At 48.1% G+C, this 15,309-nt stretch overlaps 6 protein-coding genes across 7 annotated transcripts; 4 read left to right on the forward strand and 2 right to left on the reverse strand.

Moving 5' to 3' along the window:
* Positions 1-405: 405 nt before the first annotated feature.
* Positions 406-2,998, forward strand: E1B28_013387 (uncharacterized protein; the record flags this gene model as incomplete). Its single annotated transcript, XM_043158541.1, has 8 exons — positions 406-1,088; positions 1,141-1,174; positions 1,234-1,263; positions 1,317-1,403; positions 1,462-1,580; positions 1,630-1,908; positions 1,964-2,426; positions 2,486-2,998. 8 exons carry the CDS (start codon positions 406-408, stop codon positions 2,996-2,998), a joined length of 2,208 nt encoding a protein of 735 aa, XP_043003890.1.
* A 701-nt stretch (positions 2,999-3,699) lies between these two features.
* E1B28_013388 (uncharacterized protein) lies at positions 3,700-6,025 on the forward strand. Its single transcript, XM_043158542.1, has 9 exons — positions 3,700-3,967; positions 4,036-4,366; positions 4,416-4,435; positions 4,489-4,574; positions 4,629-4,878; positions 4,928-5,141; positions 5,195-5,271; positions 5,329-5,799; positions 5,872-6,025. The coding sequence occupies exons 2-8, from the start codon at positions 4,245-4,247 to the stop codon at positions 5,613-5,615; spliced, it is 1,056 nt and encodes a 351-aa protein (XP_043003891.1). The 5' UTR covers positions 3,700-3,967; positions 4,036-4,244; the 3' UTR covers positions 5,616-5,799; positions 5,872-6,025.
* A 99-nt stretch (positions 6,026-6,124) lies between these two features.
* On the forward strand, positions 6,125-7,622 carry E1B28_013389 (uncharacterized protein; the record flags this gene model as incomplete). The annotated part of the gene is made up of 7 exons (XM_043158543.1): positions 6,125-6,246; positions 6,305-6,317; positions 6,368-6,463; positions 6,521-6,770; positions 6,820-7,033; positions 7,087-7,163; positions 7,217-7,622. The coding sequence occupies 7 exons, from the start codon at positions 6,125-6,127 to the stop codon at positions 7,501-7,503; spliced, it is 1,059 nt and encodes a 352-aa protein (XP_043003892.1). The 3' UTR covers positions 7,504-7,622.
* Positions 7,623-7,784: 162 nt separating this feature from the next.
* On the reverse strand, positions 7,785-8,832 carry E1B28_013390 (uncharacterized protein; the record flags this gene model as incomplete). Its single annotated transcript, XM_043158544.1, has 2 exons — positions 7,785-7,934; positions 7,990-8,832. The coding sequence occupies 2 exons, from the start codon at positions 8,830-8,832 to the stop codon at positions 7,785-7,787; spliced, it is 993 nt and encodes a 330-aa protein (XP_043003893.1).
* A 394-nt stretch (positions 8,833-9,226) lies between these two features.
* On the reverse strand, positions 9,227-13,168 carry E1B28_013391 (uncharacterized protein). Of its 2 annotated transcripts, XM_043158545.1 has the most exons (14): positions 12,511-13,168; positions 11,962-12,457; positions 11,598-11,911; positions 11,469-11,548; positions 11,222-11,418; positions 10,946-11,163; positions 10,726-10,891; positions 10,477-10,664; positions 10,253-10,420; positions 10,001-10,201; positions 9,836-9,948; positions 9,664-9,780; positions 9,560-9,616; positions 9,227-9,502 (listed from the first exon to the last, which is right to left on the reverse strand). In XM_043158545.1, the coding sequence occupies exons 1-14, from the start codon at positions 13,039-13,041 to the stop codon at positions 9,382-9,384; spliced, it is 2,967 nt and encodes a 988-aa protein (XP_043003894.1). In that variant the 5' UTR covers positions 13,042-13,168; the 3' UTR covers positions 9,227-9,381. The 2 variants fall into 2 exon arrangements, with proteins under 2 accessions (XP_043003894.1, XP_043003895.1); XM_043158546.1 differs by having other exon boundaries at positions 9,836-10,420.
* Positions 13,169-13,421: 253 nt separating this feature from the next.
* Positions 13,422-15,192, forward strand: E1B28_013392 (uncharacterized protein). The gene is made up of 3 exons (XM_043158547.1): positions 13,422-14,173; positions 14,228-14,923; positions 14,975-15,192. Exons 1-3 carry the CDS (start codon positions 13,591-13,593, stop codon positions 15,058-15,060), a joined length of 1,365 nt encoding a protein of 454 aa, XP_043003896.1. The 5' UTR covers positions 13,422-13,590; the 3' UTR covers positions 15,061-15,192.
* The last annotated feature ends 117 nt before the right edge of the window (positions 15,193-15,309 follow it).

Consider the following 15,309-nt stretch of genomic DNA (forward strand, 5'->3'; position numbering starts at 1 on the left):
GTGTCAACAGTTTTTGCGTTTCTGTCAGTATGGCAGCTCATCCAGTGTACGAGTTCTGTAGATTCGTTTCGTTCTGGGCACTGCATGTAACAACTGGTGGGCTTTCCTTGCCAACGTCTTCTGTCATACTCATCTCTCATTTTTCTGACAGCGATATGTGTATGTCATACCGATGAGCGCGGGCGCTATTATCATAATCCATATGGGACTCAGTGCCAACGGTGAGGTAGTCCCGAGCACGGGCACGGGCATGACCGCCGGGCATTGATATGTTGATATATGATATTTTACATTACACCCTTCACTACCTCCTTTCCCTTTCTCCTTACCTTTTACTTTTCCCGCTTTTCTTGGTGCGTCTCTGAACATTTAAGGTGTTACCCTCTTCTTACACAAATTATAGGCATGTCTCAAAGCGGACCAGCCCCCGATGGTGCTACAAAGTACAATTCCATTCCTTTAGATGATTCCGTCTCGACCCCCGTTACCGCATCGTACACCTCTCTCCCGAATGTCCCAGCCCCAACCCAGTATCGTTTCCTCGGCCAAGATTCAAATTCTGGTCGAAATTCCATCGCCTCATCTGGCTATCAAACCAACTACGACAACTCATCGGCTCAGTTCTTATACCACGACAGTCACCCGAATCATGAAGATTCGCTCGGTTATGGCGAATTCAATGAGAAGGGGAACGTCGCCACTCCAGGTGCTGCAAGGAAGAAACGCAACCTGATAATCGGCATAGTCGTAGTTGCCATCGTCATTATTGCCGTCGCTGTTGCGGTCCCTCTCGCCATCCTCAATAAAAACAAAGATAGCTCGAGTGGGTCCTCTCAATCTGGCGGGAACGACGCACACGGAGGTGGTGGAGGCGAACCGAGTAAACCTGGCGGTGCTTTAGCAGCTGTCACTGGAGGCGATGGTAGCGACGTGACCCTGGAGGATGGAACCAAGTTCAAATATTCGAATCCTCATGGAGGGTCCTGGTACTACGATGTCAATGATCCGTTCAACAACAACGCCCGCCCGCAGTCGTGGTCTCCTGCTCTCAACGAGACCTTCAGATATGGAATCGACAAAATACGAGGGTACGTCAAATAACCGAGTTGATCGTTCCTCGACCGATAGATCTTTTTGCAGGGTCAATCTTGGAGGATGGCTTGTCCTCGAACCAGTGGGTACTCTTACTCGGTATACCCTATCATTCTTACTGACATCCCTGAACCCCTTTAGTTCATGCACGTTACTCCTTTCATGTTTCATGTTAACCGGAAACTGATCTCTTTACCTTTTTAAGTTGTCCCGCACCTTTTCAGAAGTATCAACCGGACGCGGTTGATGAGTATACGTTACACCCAGCCATGGGTGCAGACCAGCTTGAAGATCACTACAAGACGTTCATTGTAGGTCCCAAGTATATTTCGTTCCGGTCGTCAATGTTTATCCTGGTCTTTGCTGTAGACCGAGAAAGATTTCGCAGAGATCGCTGGTGCTGGTCTAAATTATGTTCGCCTTCCGCTTCCCTACTGGGCAGTTGAGACGCATACCAGCGAGCCGTATATCCCAAAGGTGGCATGGAAGTACGTTGCTCAATATCCATTAGTCATCGTTTCTCATTCTCGCACAAAGGTACTTCCTTAAAGCCGTCCAGTGGGCTCGCAAATACGGTATCCGAATCAACCTTGATCTTCATACCGTTCCCGGGAGTCAAAACATTTGGAATCACTCTGGCCGCAGGGGAAACGTCAACTTCCTCCGTGGAACTATGGGATACGCAAACGCACAAAGGACACTGGACATCATTCGAGTTATTGCGGAGTTCATCTCACAACCTGAGTATCGCGACGTTGTAACCATGTTCTCACCTATCAATGAGCCGACAATTGACAAGCCTTCTATCAGTTCTTTGTGCGTTCCTGTTTCTTTCTCTCATCTTTTTGGATTTTGTTGACTTCCCTTGCAGCTATGCTCAAGCGTACAAGGTCATTCGCGAAGCCAGTGGTCCAGGCGAAGGTCCTTGGATCTCCTTCCACGACGCTATGTTAGGAAAACCTGAATGGGTTGGTTTCCTCCCTGGCGCTGACCGCATGGCCCTTGATTCTCACCCATACGCCGCTTTCGATGACACTCAAACTGATGTTCCATGGGACACTCGAACCGGTACACCATGTCAGTGGGGACGAGAATTCAACCAGTCGATGGCTGACTTTGGATTATCTCTCGCTGGAGAGTGGAGCAACGCCATCAATGACTGCGGTTTATGGTTGAATGGGATTCCTGAAGGGACACGATATGACGGAACATATGCGGGGGGGCAAGTGACGGCTGTAGGCTCATGCGACAAATGGACAGATTGGCAGAACTTTTCGGATGATACAAAGTCTCAGCTCAAGAAGTTTGCCATGGCAAGTATGGATGGGCTTCAGGTATAAACTTTCACTTTTCTTTGCATTCGATTTGTCTAATAAGCATTTGTGCCTCACAGAATTGGTTTTTCTGGACGTGGAAGATTGGTGCCTCCTCCAAATCCGGAAAAGTCGAAACACCAGCATGGTCGTACCAACTCGGTCTGGAAAATGGTTGGATTCCCAAAGATCCTCGCGAAGCAGCAGGAGCATGCGGAAACCCAGCACCATTTACAGGTTCCATCTCCTCCGGCTCTGGAGAGGTCGACGTGACGAAATATCCTTGGCCACCAGCCGCGATCGATGGGGCTGGTGCAGCGGTCACAGACCTTCCACGATATACACCTACTGGAGCAATACCCACTCTCTCAGGGGCCACCTTCCCTCCCTCTGGTGCTAAACCCACGAAGACTGCTAGTGTTGGTAACGGATGGGCAAACCCAGACGATAAAGCCGGGTATATGACCGAGATCGGGGGATGCACGTATCCGGATGCTTGGGCTAACGGAGCGACTGTACCAACTCCCTGGTGTACTGCAGCGGGGAAAAGAGATCAAGTTGACCTTATTCCGGGTCCTACTCTTGCACCTTGAATCTAGGGCTCTAATGCATTTTCTTGTTGGCTTTGGTAGCGCGATCCTGGGCTCGCGATTATCGTTTATGCTTTGCAAATGCGTGTTATCATCGGGGACATTGTTTCTTCTCAAGGACTAAGTTTACTCTACGTTTACTACCACTCGTTTATCAGCCACTTATCGCTAGTACTATAGTATGTACATGTTCCAAAACATCTTTGAAACTGTTACTCGGCTTAGGATCAAACAACACGGTCAGACTCTTGAGAGAACTACATGCTTTCACTCTCATGTCTGTCTAAGGTAATCTGTATCATTTCCTCGCTAGACGATCGTGTCAATAATTTAATGTCATAACAACAGCCATATCCCCTCACTGTTCGGATGATTTTCGGATGATTGTGAACCACTGGCATCGCTCCATGACAGGAGAGTTGGGAGAAGCACTCGCACGTAGCAGAACAGTACTGCCAGCGTCAAGCCAGCGTGAAGGCCCGGTCGGACCTGGTTCCGGTGGGAATTGATCATGAACAGAACATACACGACTGGCAGCACAGTCGAAAGGATCCGGAGAGCCTGAGGTTGCGTGGGGTACACCTTTGTGCGGTCAACTAAGTATCAGGTTGAAGTATAACACGGACGTTCGTGGGAGTTGCGGGTTCCCGTCATCAAAACACCTGACGAATCTAATCCCCACGGTAAATTTATTTTATCTCAATCGCATCTTCCTCAAACCATCATGCAATTTTCCCCGCGCCCTTCAAGGATAGCCGATGTTGCCAATAAAAATAAAACCTGATTGGTTGACTCTAGTCTCATTTCTACTGCTCACTGGTTGTCTGGTCCTCTCCGTCAAGCTTACATTGACTGAGGCACGTACGTATGAAACGAGAACGGGACCCGGCGAACGAGCATCTTCGAGTTGAAATACCCAACACAGGCTCTCCAGTCCATCCCCAGGCAAAGGCGCACATCTACGATATGCAGGTTCGTAGTCTAGATTGATCTTCCTCAGAAACATTACACCTATTATGGTCCATGATCGTTGGGACCAGCTTCTGCCACAGATGTACGCGTGCGATTCCGTTTGCATCCTTGACGAACGGACTTCCGTCGATTCAAGGGAGTCTATCCACGGTTGTCGGGAAACAAACGGAGGAATCTTATGCTCCGCATGTGAAGAGGCTTCTTATAAAGATGGCATGAGGTGTGCGTGAACGTCGAAGACTTAAGTTCTCTTACTCTTCGAGCAAGTTTTGGCAGTATGAGATTCGCCTACACGGTTCTCTCGTTGGCTCTCCTTTGCAAAGCGAGGAAGTGGAATGATACCGGAAAAGGGACCATAGTTTTCGAGGAAGCATGGACCGTCCCCGAGCTTCTCAACAAGTGCGTTTTGTGTTTCATAAAGGTTGCTTGCTCGCTGACTTCCACCGAGTAATACCGCGCCTCCTGTGGGCACGTCTCTTCTCTTGATCATGGTGGCATTATTTGACTTCAAGGCCGTCCAGGAGAGGCAGAGGCGCAACTGCAGGCCAATCTATTGGACATCCACAATCAGCGACTAGCTGAGATGGATGCGAATGGGATCGACTTCGTGAGTAATCCATACAAGGTGGGCTCTACTGTGTGATGAGTACTCCCTCGATAGATGGTCCTATCATGCGCTAGTCCTTGCATACAAGGAATATCTGATCCTGAAAAGGCTGCTGGCATGGCAATTCGTGTCAATAACATTCTAGCATCGGCGATTTCGAACAATACTTTCCGCTTTAGCGCCTTTGCTGCGCTTTCTATGCATAATGCTTCCGTGGCTGCACAAGAACTGAAACGAGCCGTTAATGAGCTCGGCTTCGTAGGTGGATTGGTCAACGACTATCAGCAATCCGGGGCTGACGATAGTAAGTTCTAAATTTGATGGTTGCCCTGCCAAACGAATGGTCTTTCTAGATACTCTTTTTTTCTATGACCAACCCGAATACGACGTGTTCTGGGAAACAGTGACAGAATTGGATGTGCCCGTGTATTTCCATCCTCGTACCAACGTACACACTATACAAGACTTGGCCTATGGACACGCTCCCTGGCTAATTGGACCTTCCCAGGAGTATGCTGCAACTCTCTCCACGCACATACTAGGTTTGTGTACGAATGGCGTCTTCGAGTAAGGGTAACTGCTCCCCCCAATGTCCCCAAGTCATCTTATTTTCTTGCCAGTCGGTTCCCAAAGCTCAAAGTGATAGTTGGCCATTTGGGGGAACGCATTCCTTCCGACCTCTTCCGAATTGATGACCGTAAGGACCTTGTTGTATCTATTTACAATCAATTCTGACAGAGAAAGCGTCATACAGAACTAGATCGGCAAAGGCCTGTAGGAATGCCCATGATACGAAACGTAACATCATATTGGCGTACGAACTTGTTCGAGACGACATCAGGCAACCTCGCTACGGATATTCTACTCCTTCATAAGAAGACCATCGGATTGGATCGAATTTTGTATTCCATCGACTATCCCTATGTGCCGATCGTTCAAGCTACGCAGTGGGTTAACGGATTGGAGGGCACATTGTCGAAAGAGGAGCTTTTACAGCTCAAGAGGGGTGCTGCAATCCGATTGTTGAAGTTGAATGATTGAGTTCCCTTGAGTCTATAATTGCGTCTCTTGTACTTATGTGATTTTCCACCTCTACTGCCCAATTTACAAGGTAGATTCAGTGCAATAGAACTGGGCGAACGAGCACCTCCTCGGAGTCTACATTACCCGACCTCGACACAGGCATGTCCAGTCTACCCCCAGGTAAAGGGCGTACGATATCCAGGTTCGTAATCTAAATCAATCTTCCTCGAAATTATTATGGTCCATGATCGATTCGTTGGGAACTACACACTAGGTCTATGTTATCATATTTTAATGTCGTGTCGCACGTCTGCAGAACAGACCCGGTTCAATATTATTTATAGTTCGGTGAAAGAACGAACTTCCGTTTCAAGGGGTATATCTGTATACGCTTCTTGGGAAACAAACGACGGAATCTTTTGCTCCACATGTGAAGAGGCTTCTTATAAAGATGGCAGGATGTGTGAGTAAAAAGGCAAGGACTCAAGTACTCAAGCCCTCTTACTGTTCGAGCGAGTTTTAGCAGTATGAGATTCGCCTACACGGTTCTCTCGCTGGCTCTCCTTTGCAAAGCGAGGAAGTGGAATGATACCGGAAAAGGGACCATAGTTTTCGAGGAAGCATGGACCATCCCCGAGCTTCTCAACAAGTGCGTTTTGTGTTTCATAAAGGTTGCTTGCTCGCTTACTCCCAAGATATCCGACTAGTACCCCCCCTCCTGTAGGCACGTCTCTTCTCCATACGATCATGGTGGCATTATTTGACTTTAGGGACCTCCAGGAGAGACAGAGGCGCAACTGCAGGCCAATCTATTGGACATCCACAATCAGCGACTAGCTGAGATGGATGCGAATGGGATCGACTTCGTGAGTAATCCATACAAGAATTTGGAGTCTACTGTGTGATGAGTACTCCCTCGATAGATGGTCCTATCATGCGCTAGTCCTTGTATACAAGGAATATCTGATCCTGAAAAGGCTGCTGGCATGGCAATTCGTGTCAATAACATTCTAGCATCGGCGATTTCGAACAATACTTTCCGCTTTAGCGCCTTTGCTGCGCTTTCTATGCATAACGCTTCCGTGGCTGCACACGAACTGAGGCGCGCCGTCAAGGAGCTCGGCTTCGTAGGTGGACTGGTCAACGACTATCAGCAATCTGGGGCTGACGATAGTAAGTCCTAAAATCAATGGCTGCCCTGCCGAACCAATGGCGTTCCTAGATACTCTTCTTTATTATGACCAACCCGAATATGACGTGTTCTGGGAAGCGGTGACAGAATTGGATGTTCCTGTCTATTTCCATCCTCGTACCAACGTACACCTTATACAAGACTTGTCCTATGGACACGCTCCCTGGCTATTTGGACCTACCCAGGAATTTACCACCACTCTTTCCACGCACATACTAGGTTTGTGTACGAATGGCGTCTTCGAGTAAGGACCCGTATTTTCCCCAATGTCCCCAAGTCATCTTATTTTCTTGCCAGTCGGTTCCCAAAGCTCAAAGTAATAGTTGGCCATTTGGGGGAACGCATTCCTTCCGACCTCTTCCGAATTGATGACCGTGAGGACCTGTGTTATATTTCTCAATCATATCCTGACAGAGAAAGGATATAGAACTAGATCGGCAAAGGCCTGTAGGAATGCCCATGATACGAAACGTAACATCATATTGGCGCACGAACTTGCTTGAGACGACATCGGGAAACTTTGCTACGGATATTCTGCTCCTTCATAAAAAGACCATCGGATTAGATCGAATTTTGTATTCCATCGACTATCCCTATGTGCCGATTCCTCAAGGCACGCAGTGGGTTAACGGATTGGAGGGGACACTGTCGAAAACGGAGCTTTTACAGCTCAAAAGGGGTGCTGCAATCCGATTGCTGAAGTTGAATGATTGAGTTCACTTGAGTCTATGATTGCGTCTTCTGTACTAATGTGATTTTCAACCTCTACCACAATGTACAATGTAAATGTAAAATGAGTACAGTATCGATAACATAGTGATTTTGACATCTCCAACTTTATATCATTTCACGCCAGCGCGAAATAATTGGAACAGGCAAATCACGATAGGAATAATACACGAATAAAAATAGTCGGACTAGTGATGTAAGTAAACCAGCGGTTCCATTCCGGTGTTTAGCAGGATTGTGCTTGAACACCGTTTTCCTTCGTGGTTTCAAAGTAAGCATCCCCAGTCGGCATAGCATGCGAGAACTCTTACTTTACAACCCTCAAAGCTGACACTAAATTTTTCGATTTGAGCTAGGGCGAGGCTCAGAAGGTCGTCTTTGGGCGTTTCCTGCACAGTCTCCCTCTTTCGGAAGCTCTATTCCCAAAAGTCAAGTAGCTCATAGAATGGGTAAAAAAAGAAGACGACTAACCGGAGGCTCGTGATCAAAGAGCTCTCTGCCATTCCCAAGAGTATTATGTATCTTGTCGCCTCTCAAAGGTGCAATACTCGGGACGCGAGGAACAGCGTCCCTTTTCTTGGACACGCCTTCACTAGGAAGAATCAACGAATCGTCCTTCTGTTTGACGAACTCATTCAACGCGGATTCATAATCTGGGAAATGGTATTGCCACCCATTGGGAATGCCTTGATAGAGGGAGACCTCCCGCGACATCGGAAGACTCGTAACGCGCTCAATAGCACCAGGAGACGAGGTAGAGGGCGGGCGGAATCCGGGACTAGAGCGTGTGGCCATCAAAGGAAGTTTGACCTTGGTGACAGGATTCCGGAGTGTACGTTCCAGATGAAGGTATCTCACAAAATCCTCCTCTTCTTTTTCCCGACCTGTTTCATCCACAATATCAATGGTAATAGCCACCGGTACTTTTGATTTTGAGGTTTCTGGAGAGAGCAGAGGAATTGAAGACCTGGATGCAGACGCGGAGTTGGACGGCGTATCATTGACGAGGGTGCTATCCGCCCTCATGGGGCCAGGCTTCTGTTCATCGACCATACGATTGCCTTGAGCCGGCATGACATCCATGGCCTTCTTCAACGACTTCTCAACGCAACTTGGACAGGAACCCACGAAATATCTAACGAGCGCAAACGGAACAAAGGCGTAGTTATCTTGAATTAGGGCGTTCGTAGCGTCCTGATCGCCGTGTTCGCTAGCGAGATGGCAGAAGCAAAGGATGTCGTATATAAGATCCTCAACAGCGACTATTCGACCCTGATAAGTCAAAATAGATTGAGGATGAGAGCCATAGAACATTGAGGTGTTTATTCCAAAAAGAATTGCTGGCCGCGAGGAAATGGAAAACAAGTGTTCGTTGGGTAATGTGTTGGCTAACAAAAGGCGATTCTCAGATTGCTGACAGTGTTCGAATATTTCATCGAATTTGGTTCTAGAGATTGGGCGGTCTTCAAAGCGGGTTTTTGTGAAATCCTGAGATTGGAGAATGGCCTTGAAAGTTTGTGGTGTTGGAAGGCCCGTCATGGGAGATTCTGACTGGAGGCGATACTGTAGTGGAAGAATCCGACTTTGCGGTCGGGTTTCCATGTAGGTATATACGGATAAAGACAGCAGAGGCGATTGTACGGTGCGCGGTGGTCGATGTGACAGTGATAGAAAGATATGAAGTCTTTGCCTTGCGCGCCGGACTTTGCCTTGCTAAACGCCGGGGTAAGATGGAGTGGCTACAATCGCTAGATCCGATTATGTAAATACGAGACGTACCTAGAACTACATTATAGGACGGAGTATCATAGATACTTAAATAACAAACGTCCAACACCGAAACAATCATCGCAACCCCGCTACTTATTCATGTTCTCGTAGAACGTCTCTCGCCACACCGCCCGCAAGTATCATCGCCCGCTTATCCTCCGAGTCATCTGGGTCGATGAAGCCGTTTTCTTCTTGTGCCTGGAGGTGCAGAGACCTGGGATAGGAAACTTCAGTAAGGCGTTAGACTAGCCACTTGGGGGGGCTCACGTACTCGAGCCTGGATATCCAAGCACCATCCATCTCGATTTGGAGATCCGGCCCAACATACCTATAATAAGCCATGAGAAAAGAGACCAGCAAAGAAATGAAACGTACAGGCGATTTCTGATTGCAAACTGTAAAAATCCTTTCCAGTATGGATCGACACTCAACAGGGCACCGTTGCCAACAACCACCAGCAGTTCCCGGGCTCGAGTTATGGCGACGTTCATTCTAGAGGACAGAGATTGGTTGGGGGCTTTGGAGACGGTATCAAACACGGGTGTACCTTTTTCTTTCGAAAACTAAGCCGATCCCTTTCGCAGTATCTTCCGCTAGATACTTGGATGTAGATCGAACACAAGAAATCACTACGACCCTCTTTTCGCGCCCCTGGAAGTCCTAGAGGTCCCCTGCAATGAATATATGAAACTGAATGAGGAAAATCGAATACTTCGACGCTTCCGACATCCACCCTGCCAAACCCCCGTTTCCTGAAGTCTTCTCTGAGTCTCCATACCTGTTCTCTCCATGGCGCCATCACTCCGATATCTTGAAGCTGCAAAGGGGGCGAAGACTTATTTGCCTCCTCCATAAGTGAGAAAACGACGTCGGCAATGCGTTCAATCTCGCCAGCGTTGTACCATGTCGTTTTCTGTGCACGAAAACAAAGTCTAAAAATGCTATTCAAATCCGTAGAACGTACCTCGTGAATCGAATCCTCTTTGGTATTCGTTCCTATAAATACGAGTGGGAACGATGGATTGGGAAGTTGAGCCCAAGCGATAAGTCCGTTGGCAGCGCACGGCTCTAAACTATCGTTGTAAAACATCGCAGAGGGAGGCATTAGAATGGCGGGATGCGAGCGATAATTCTGCACCAATGGAATCCACGTCAACAACTACACCCATCGATGACACAAAGACAAACCTTGGTAAGGTTTACGAATGGTTTGAACGCAGGTAATCCGCCATTTTGCCATTCTAGTGTAATCGGATGTACTGCTTGTGAACGAGCTTCGGGATGTTCAGCGTACACGGGTCTCTCTAATAAGCGCTCCAGAAGTGAAACGTCCAGCTCGTTTTGGCGAGCTACGTCTGAGACAATGATGGGTCCCACTGTCAAGTAAACAATGTTGGTTTTAGAGAAGGAGTGATATAGATATAATATGAAACTTGCACTGATTCGAATCCCCGCAGAGAACGAGTTGGGGCATTGTCACTAAAGGATGGTACTCAGGGGGGGGCGTGCGGGTTGTATCAGCATGCTCTTTCCCATCCTGCTTTGGACGAGTATATACAACCGAAATGGGAACGAGAAGTTCTGGTTCTGACCCCTGCGCAGCCTTGTTGCATCTGATCAATAGGTAGGGACAGGGAGGAAACGGCACACCGCGTACCTCGTCTATCATCAGGTGCGTCCAGTGTGGCGAAACTGGCCTCCTATCTTCTGGATGAAGACCATCCATCACCTCATCTTCTAAAGCTGCCAGGACGACGTTCGTACAGCGCGCCGATACGAGCATCGCAGCGTCTAGACAAGAAGTTACCACAACCTTGTACCTCATTAAAGTCTTCCAAGGCGGCAAAGCGAACTTGCCGTCGTCGTTAGGGATGTCTGTGAACAGTATTTCTTCAACCAAAGGAAACAAGAAGAGCAACACCATCATACATACAACAAAACGGTCGAATAGCATCAGGAATCTCGGCAAACGTTCGATTAGGATCATTCAATCTGAGCATCTCACGAGGATTAAGAACTGTTGCCAATCTCTGCGTCAGCGTGTCTGTTGCTGGATTGGATGGTGCGCAGAGTAATATATGGGCGTTGGGCTGGAAGCGGAGGATCTGGTGTACGGTTTCGACGATAGTCCTAAGTAGGTATTACAATACCATAAGTGAAAGGCTGGAACGAGGACCCACCGCGTCTTTCCTGTCCCAGGCGGTCCTCTGATCAAGAAAGGTATAGGAGATTGATATAGCGAAACTGTGGACGCTGCCATCTGTACGACAATTAGAAAAGCGTTCACAAAAGGGCGAGAGCAACTCAACACGCTGTTCAGCGTTCAACCCTTTATCCACCCAGGATTCGTGCGTCACATGCGGGGGTTTTGACGGAACTGGAGGGTATAACTCGAGGTCATTCGCGTCAGGAAACATCCATTGGTGTGCAAGCGAACGCTTTGTTAACTTCGAGGCATCACCTATAGTTCTGATAGCAATTTCCATTGCCATGGCAGGACCTGCGTTGGCCAAAAATGATGCATTGAAACACTGAGGGACGGTCTTTATTTCATTTGATACCGATTGTTGATTCGGGGAAATATTGTTCATGATATAAACTTTGAGGGGCGGGCAGTGAAAATCTGAGCGCATTTTAGAAGTAGACCACGAGAAGTAACGATGTGGTACTCACAAACATAACCCTCTCTTTTTCTTAAAAGTATGACTCTGCCTTCAAATGCCATACCCGTCCCTTGTCCCCAATCCGAAATAATCTCTTTAAGATGTACGATATCGCCAATTTCAAGGCGTGGATAGTTTTCGCGTACTCCGGGTACGAATATCGAGAATTCGGCTTCTTCCCAATTAGAAACGTCGACTTGAATTTTCCATAAAACAATCTTCTTTTTATCGTCTGCTATTCTGCACAGTTCCCAAGCGTGTAAGGTCAGCCAATGACTCTGATAGTCAACAGAGATAGAAACAAGACGAGCATCCTCACGCAGAGGAGGGTTAGAAAGGGTCGTGCAATCAGACCAAGAAACTGTATATTTTTCGAGTATTGAGGAAGAAAGGGGAAAATCATTGAAATAAGAAGATGGAGGATAAACAGGAACTGAAGGAAGAGGTGTGAATCTGTGTGGTTGTTTTTGAATATCTTTCAAGTATTGAGGAATGTATGTTTCAGCCTTTGAACGAATATTGATTATCATGAACGTTCCTAACACCAAGCAGACCTTACATGTATATCGAGTTCAAAATTGTTTCCGTCGTAACTTGATCGGGGGGAGGATTTTTTGGAGGCTGAACGGAGAGTCTGTGGAGTGGGTAAAGAAAGCTCTGGTGCTGGAACACTGAAGAGGTCCGGAGCAGAGCAAAAACCGGGAAGAGGTGCGAGACGTTGTTTCCAAAAGGTATGCACATTTAGATGAGGAACGTTGGTATCAGAAAGTTGCTGGGTTGTTGAACGTGCCGGAGCGACAGGTGCATACCCTTTCGAAGGGTATCCGTTCGAGGATGGTGGGTATTGTGTCAGAACAGGATACGTGGGGCTGAGAGAAGGACCTGGCCATGGTCGCTGCGCCATGGTGACATTGCCGGCCAACCCGCCTTGAGGATGAATTAACATGTTTTGGTGTGGATTGCATGGAACAGGATGTTGCGTTTGCTGAGGAACAAAGGGCAGTCGAGGATGATGAGGCTGATGGTAGTAGGTTTCGCCGTTGTGAATGTAGGGCTGGAATTGAGGATTCGGAGTATACTGAGCGTTCATGATGCTGGTAATTCAGTAAGATGAATAACAGAGAAATTTATGGGTAGGATTCTATAGGGAGAGCTCATGAAGGCGGAGATGGAAAGGAGCCAGAGGTAATGGTAGTTCTGGTTCAAGTCCCAATTCGGTCACGAGCTCACTCGCGCGTCTCCAACAAGGGCAGGTCCTTCCCGCTTTGCCATTGGACTGTTGTGCGTCTAGATCTTCTGAATGTGAACCATGAATGGAAAGGAACGAAACTGAAAGCGTTCATCACAGTTCAGGCGAACTGCTCTGGAGTGTTCTTCCAATCCAATTTTTTTTTTGCCGGGCCGGGATTAGGCGCTCGTCATCGAGGTTCCAATGACTAAGCTCCTCGTTCCTGCTTCATCGCTCTGTTGCTTTTCTCTCGCGCACTTCCACGTTCTGAGCTACCTGTCAGCGATATCCTGACATTTATTTTTGCGATATACTGGCGTTTTTTTTTTGTTTCCTCGTCCTTCTCGCGTCGCCTTCGCCCTGTTTCCTTCTCGCCTTCTTTCACATTCGTCACTTAGGCCACTTCTCGCCATGGCCAGTAATCTCGTTGTCCCTCCCAACCTTGCTGCTAGGCTCAAACCCGTGAAACCCCGCAAATACGTCAATACTCCTGCAGAGTCATCTAGGGTTCCGCCCCCTAGAGGTTGCCTGGACCCTGAACGCTACGCTCATCGCGATTCCTTAGACCAACCTATCGCGTCCATCTCTCATGTTCGGCTTCCTTTCCCTTCCAGTCCTCTTCCTCCATCTGAGGGAGGGAGGAGTGTTATCGACGAGGAATCTGGTGACGATGCCGACGAGAGAGTCAGCGTTGATGATGCTCACTCCAACGAACCCGAGTGTCCTTCGAGCGGTGACATCGACTCTGCTCGTTCGAAGGGAAATCTAGTGTCCCAGTCTGTTGGGGATGGCCATGGCAAGGTTCACAACCCTACTGGCATTCCGGGTCGGCGCATACAGTCTGCGCCTGTCCCCGTTACTTCCTCTACGCCTCAACCATCCCGCCGTGTGGACTATACGCTTCTACATGCACACTATTTAGACCAAGGGAAGCAACCTGTACAGGATTCCCGTCGTCTCGAGCCCCTGGGTCTGCGCGCTCACCCTGTTAGAGGTAGGCTTCTCTCGTCTGAGTTGCCGTACCTCACTTACTCTGTTTGGTTTATAGATGTTTGCCCTGGATTGGCTTCTCCCCAGGAGCCTCCGGTTTCTACTGCTGTGCATCTCGGGCCTTTGTCTGGTGTCCCTCGGAAAATGGGACCCTTACTGAACGGTGGTGACCATTCGGTCGATCAGGTTGTTTTCGACCGTGCTACGCTCAATCCTCGTACTGGCGTACTTCCTACTGTTGCAGATTCTTCTCGTGAAGAGAGGGGATGTCGCAGGCGTCGTCGTTCTCGTTCCTACTCGTCCAGCTCATCTAGCAGTAGGAGCAGATCTCGCGGCTGCAGGCGTGTTTCACGCAAGGCTTGCAAGCTGATTCCACTGGATCCTAGAAAAGGTCTTGCTGTTGCACCCTCTGAGAGTATGTCGTTTATTCCGGTTGCTGTCATTCACGAGATGCAAGAGGGAATCCCGAATGACATCTCGATTGCCTGGTTTTCTCCTTCGTTTGCCAATGAGCCAATCTCTGGTAATGCCCGCTCCCAACGCAAGAACTTGAACTGCATTTCGTCACACCGTATAAACGTCGGTGACTTCTACGCCATTGCAAGGCATCTACCCTTGGCCATCCGCAAGTTCTATGTTATCCCTGGCCACAAAGAAGACTCCGACCTTGTAGGCGCGATTGCTGACATGTTTCAGCGCCTCTTTGACTTGGTCACCGGCCGTCCTGATTTTCATCAGCTTTTCTCCTCCTACCGCGAGTATACCGTCTTCGTCATCAACCAGTGGCTTACTTGGAGGGCTACAGATAACGTTCGCATCGATCTCTTCGACCGAGTTATCTGGGACATGATCCGGGAACAGGAGCGTTCCCGTCTCTCGCGCTTCCCTTGAAAATCAAAGTTTCAAAATATCTCAAGGACTAATGTTTTCGAACTTTCCACTCGATTTTACACCACCCTCGCATAAAGCACTAAACTTTTACATCTTGTTTTTCTTGGATGCACAGAAATTACCAATACCCTGTTTAGTATATCTCAGTTGGTTAAGAAGCAGTTAATCAATTTATTTCTTGTTTTCAACAGCTGACAATATCTTCACAAGTCAAGAAATAGCTATCGCGAGGGAGCAAAGAATCGTCGG

Source organism: Marasmius oreades, chromosome 9 (genome assembly GCF_018924745.1).
Source record: "Marasmius oreades isolate 03SP1 chromosome 9, whole genome shotgun sequence".
In the NCBI taxonomy this organism is placed as follows: domain Eukaryota; kingdom Fungi; phylum Basidiomycota; class Agaricomycetes; order Agaricales; family Marasmiaceae; genus Marasmius; species Marasmius oreades.

Bases quoted from the DNA above. Each gene is read 5' to 3' on its own strand.
- E1B28_013392 (XM_043158547.1), top strand. From the start codon at position 13,591: ATGGCCAGTAATCTCGTTGTCCCTCCCAACCTTGCTGCTAGGCTCAAA. The intron at 14,174-14,227 runs GTAGGCTTCTCT...TTTGGTTTATAG, and splicing joins GCGCGCTCACCCTGTTAGAG to ATGTTTGCCCTGGATTGGCT. The intron at 14,924-14,974 runs GCGAGTATACCG...GGAGGGCTACAG, and splicing joins TCAGCTTTTCTCCTCCTACC to ATAACGTTCGCATCGATCTC.
- E1B28_013388 (XM_043158542.1), top strand. From the start codon at position 4,245: ATGAGATTCGCCTACACGGTTCTCTCGTTGGCTCTCCTTTGCAAAGCG. The intron at 4,367-4,415 runs GTGCGTTTTGTG...ACTTCCACCGAG, and splicing joins GTCCCCGAGCTTCTCAACAA to TAATACCGCGCCTCCTGTGG. The intron at 5,272-5,328 runs GTAAGGACCTTG...AGCGTCATACAG, and splicing joins CCTCTTCCGAATTGATGACC to AACTAGATCGGCAAAGGCCT.
- E1B28_013391 (XM_043158546.1), bottom strand. From the start codon at position 13,041: ATGAACGCTCAGTATACTCCGAATCCTCAATTCCAGCCCTACATTCAC. The intron at 11,912-11,961 runs GTGAGTACCACA...AAATGCGCTCAG, and splicing joins AAAAAGAGAGGGTTATGTTT to ATTTTCACTGCCCGCCCCTC. The intron at 10,665-10,725 runs GCAAGTTTCATA...TTTACTTGACAG, and splicing joins CTGCGGGGATTCGAATCAGT to TGGGACCCATCATTGTCTCA.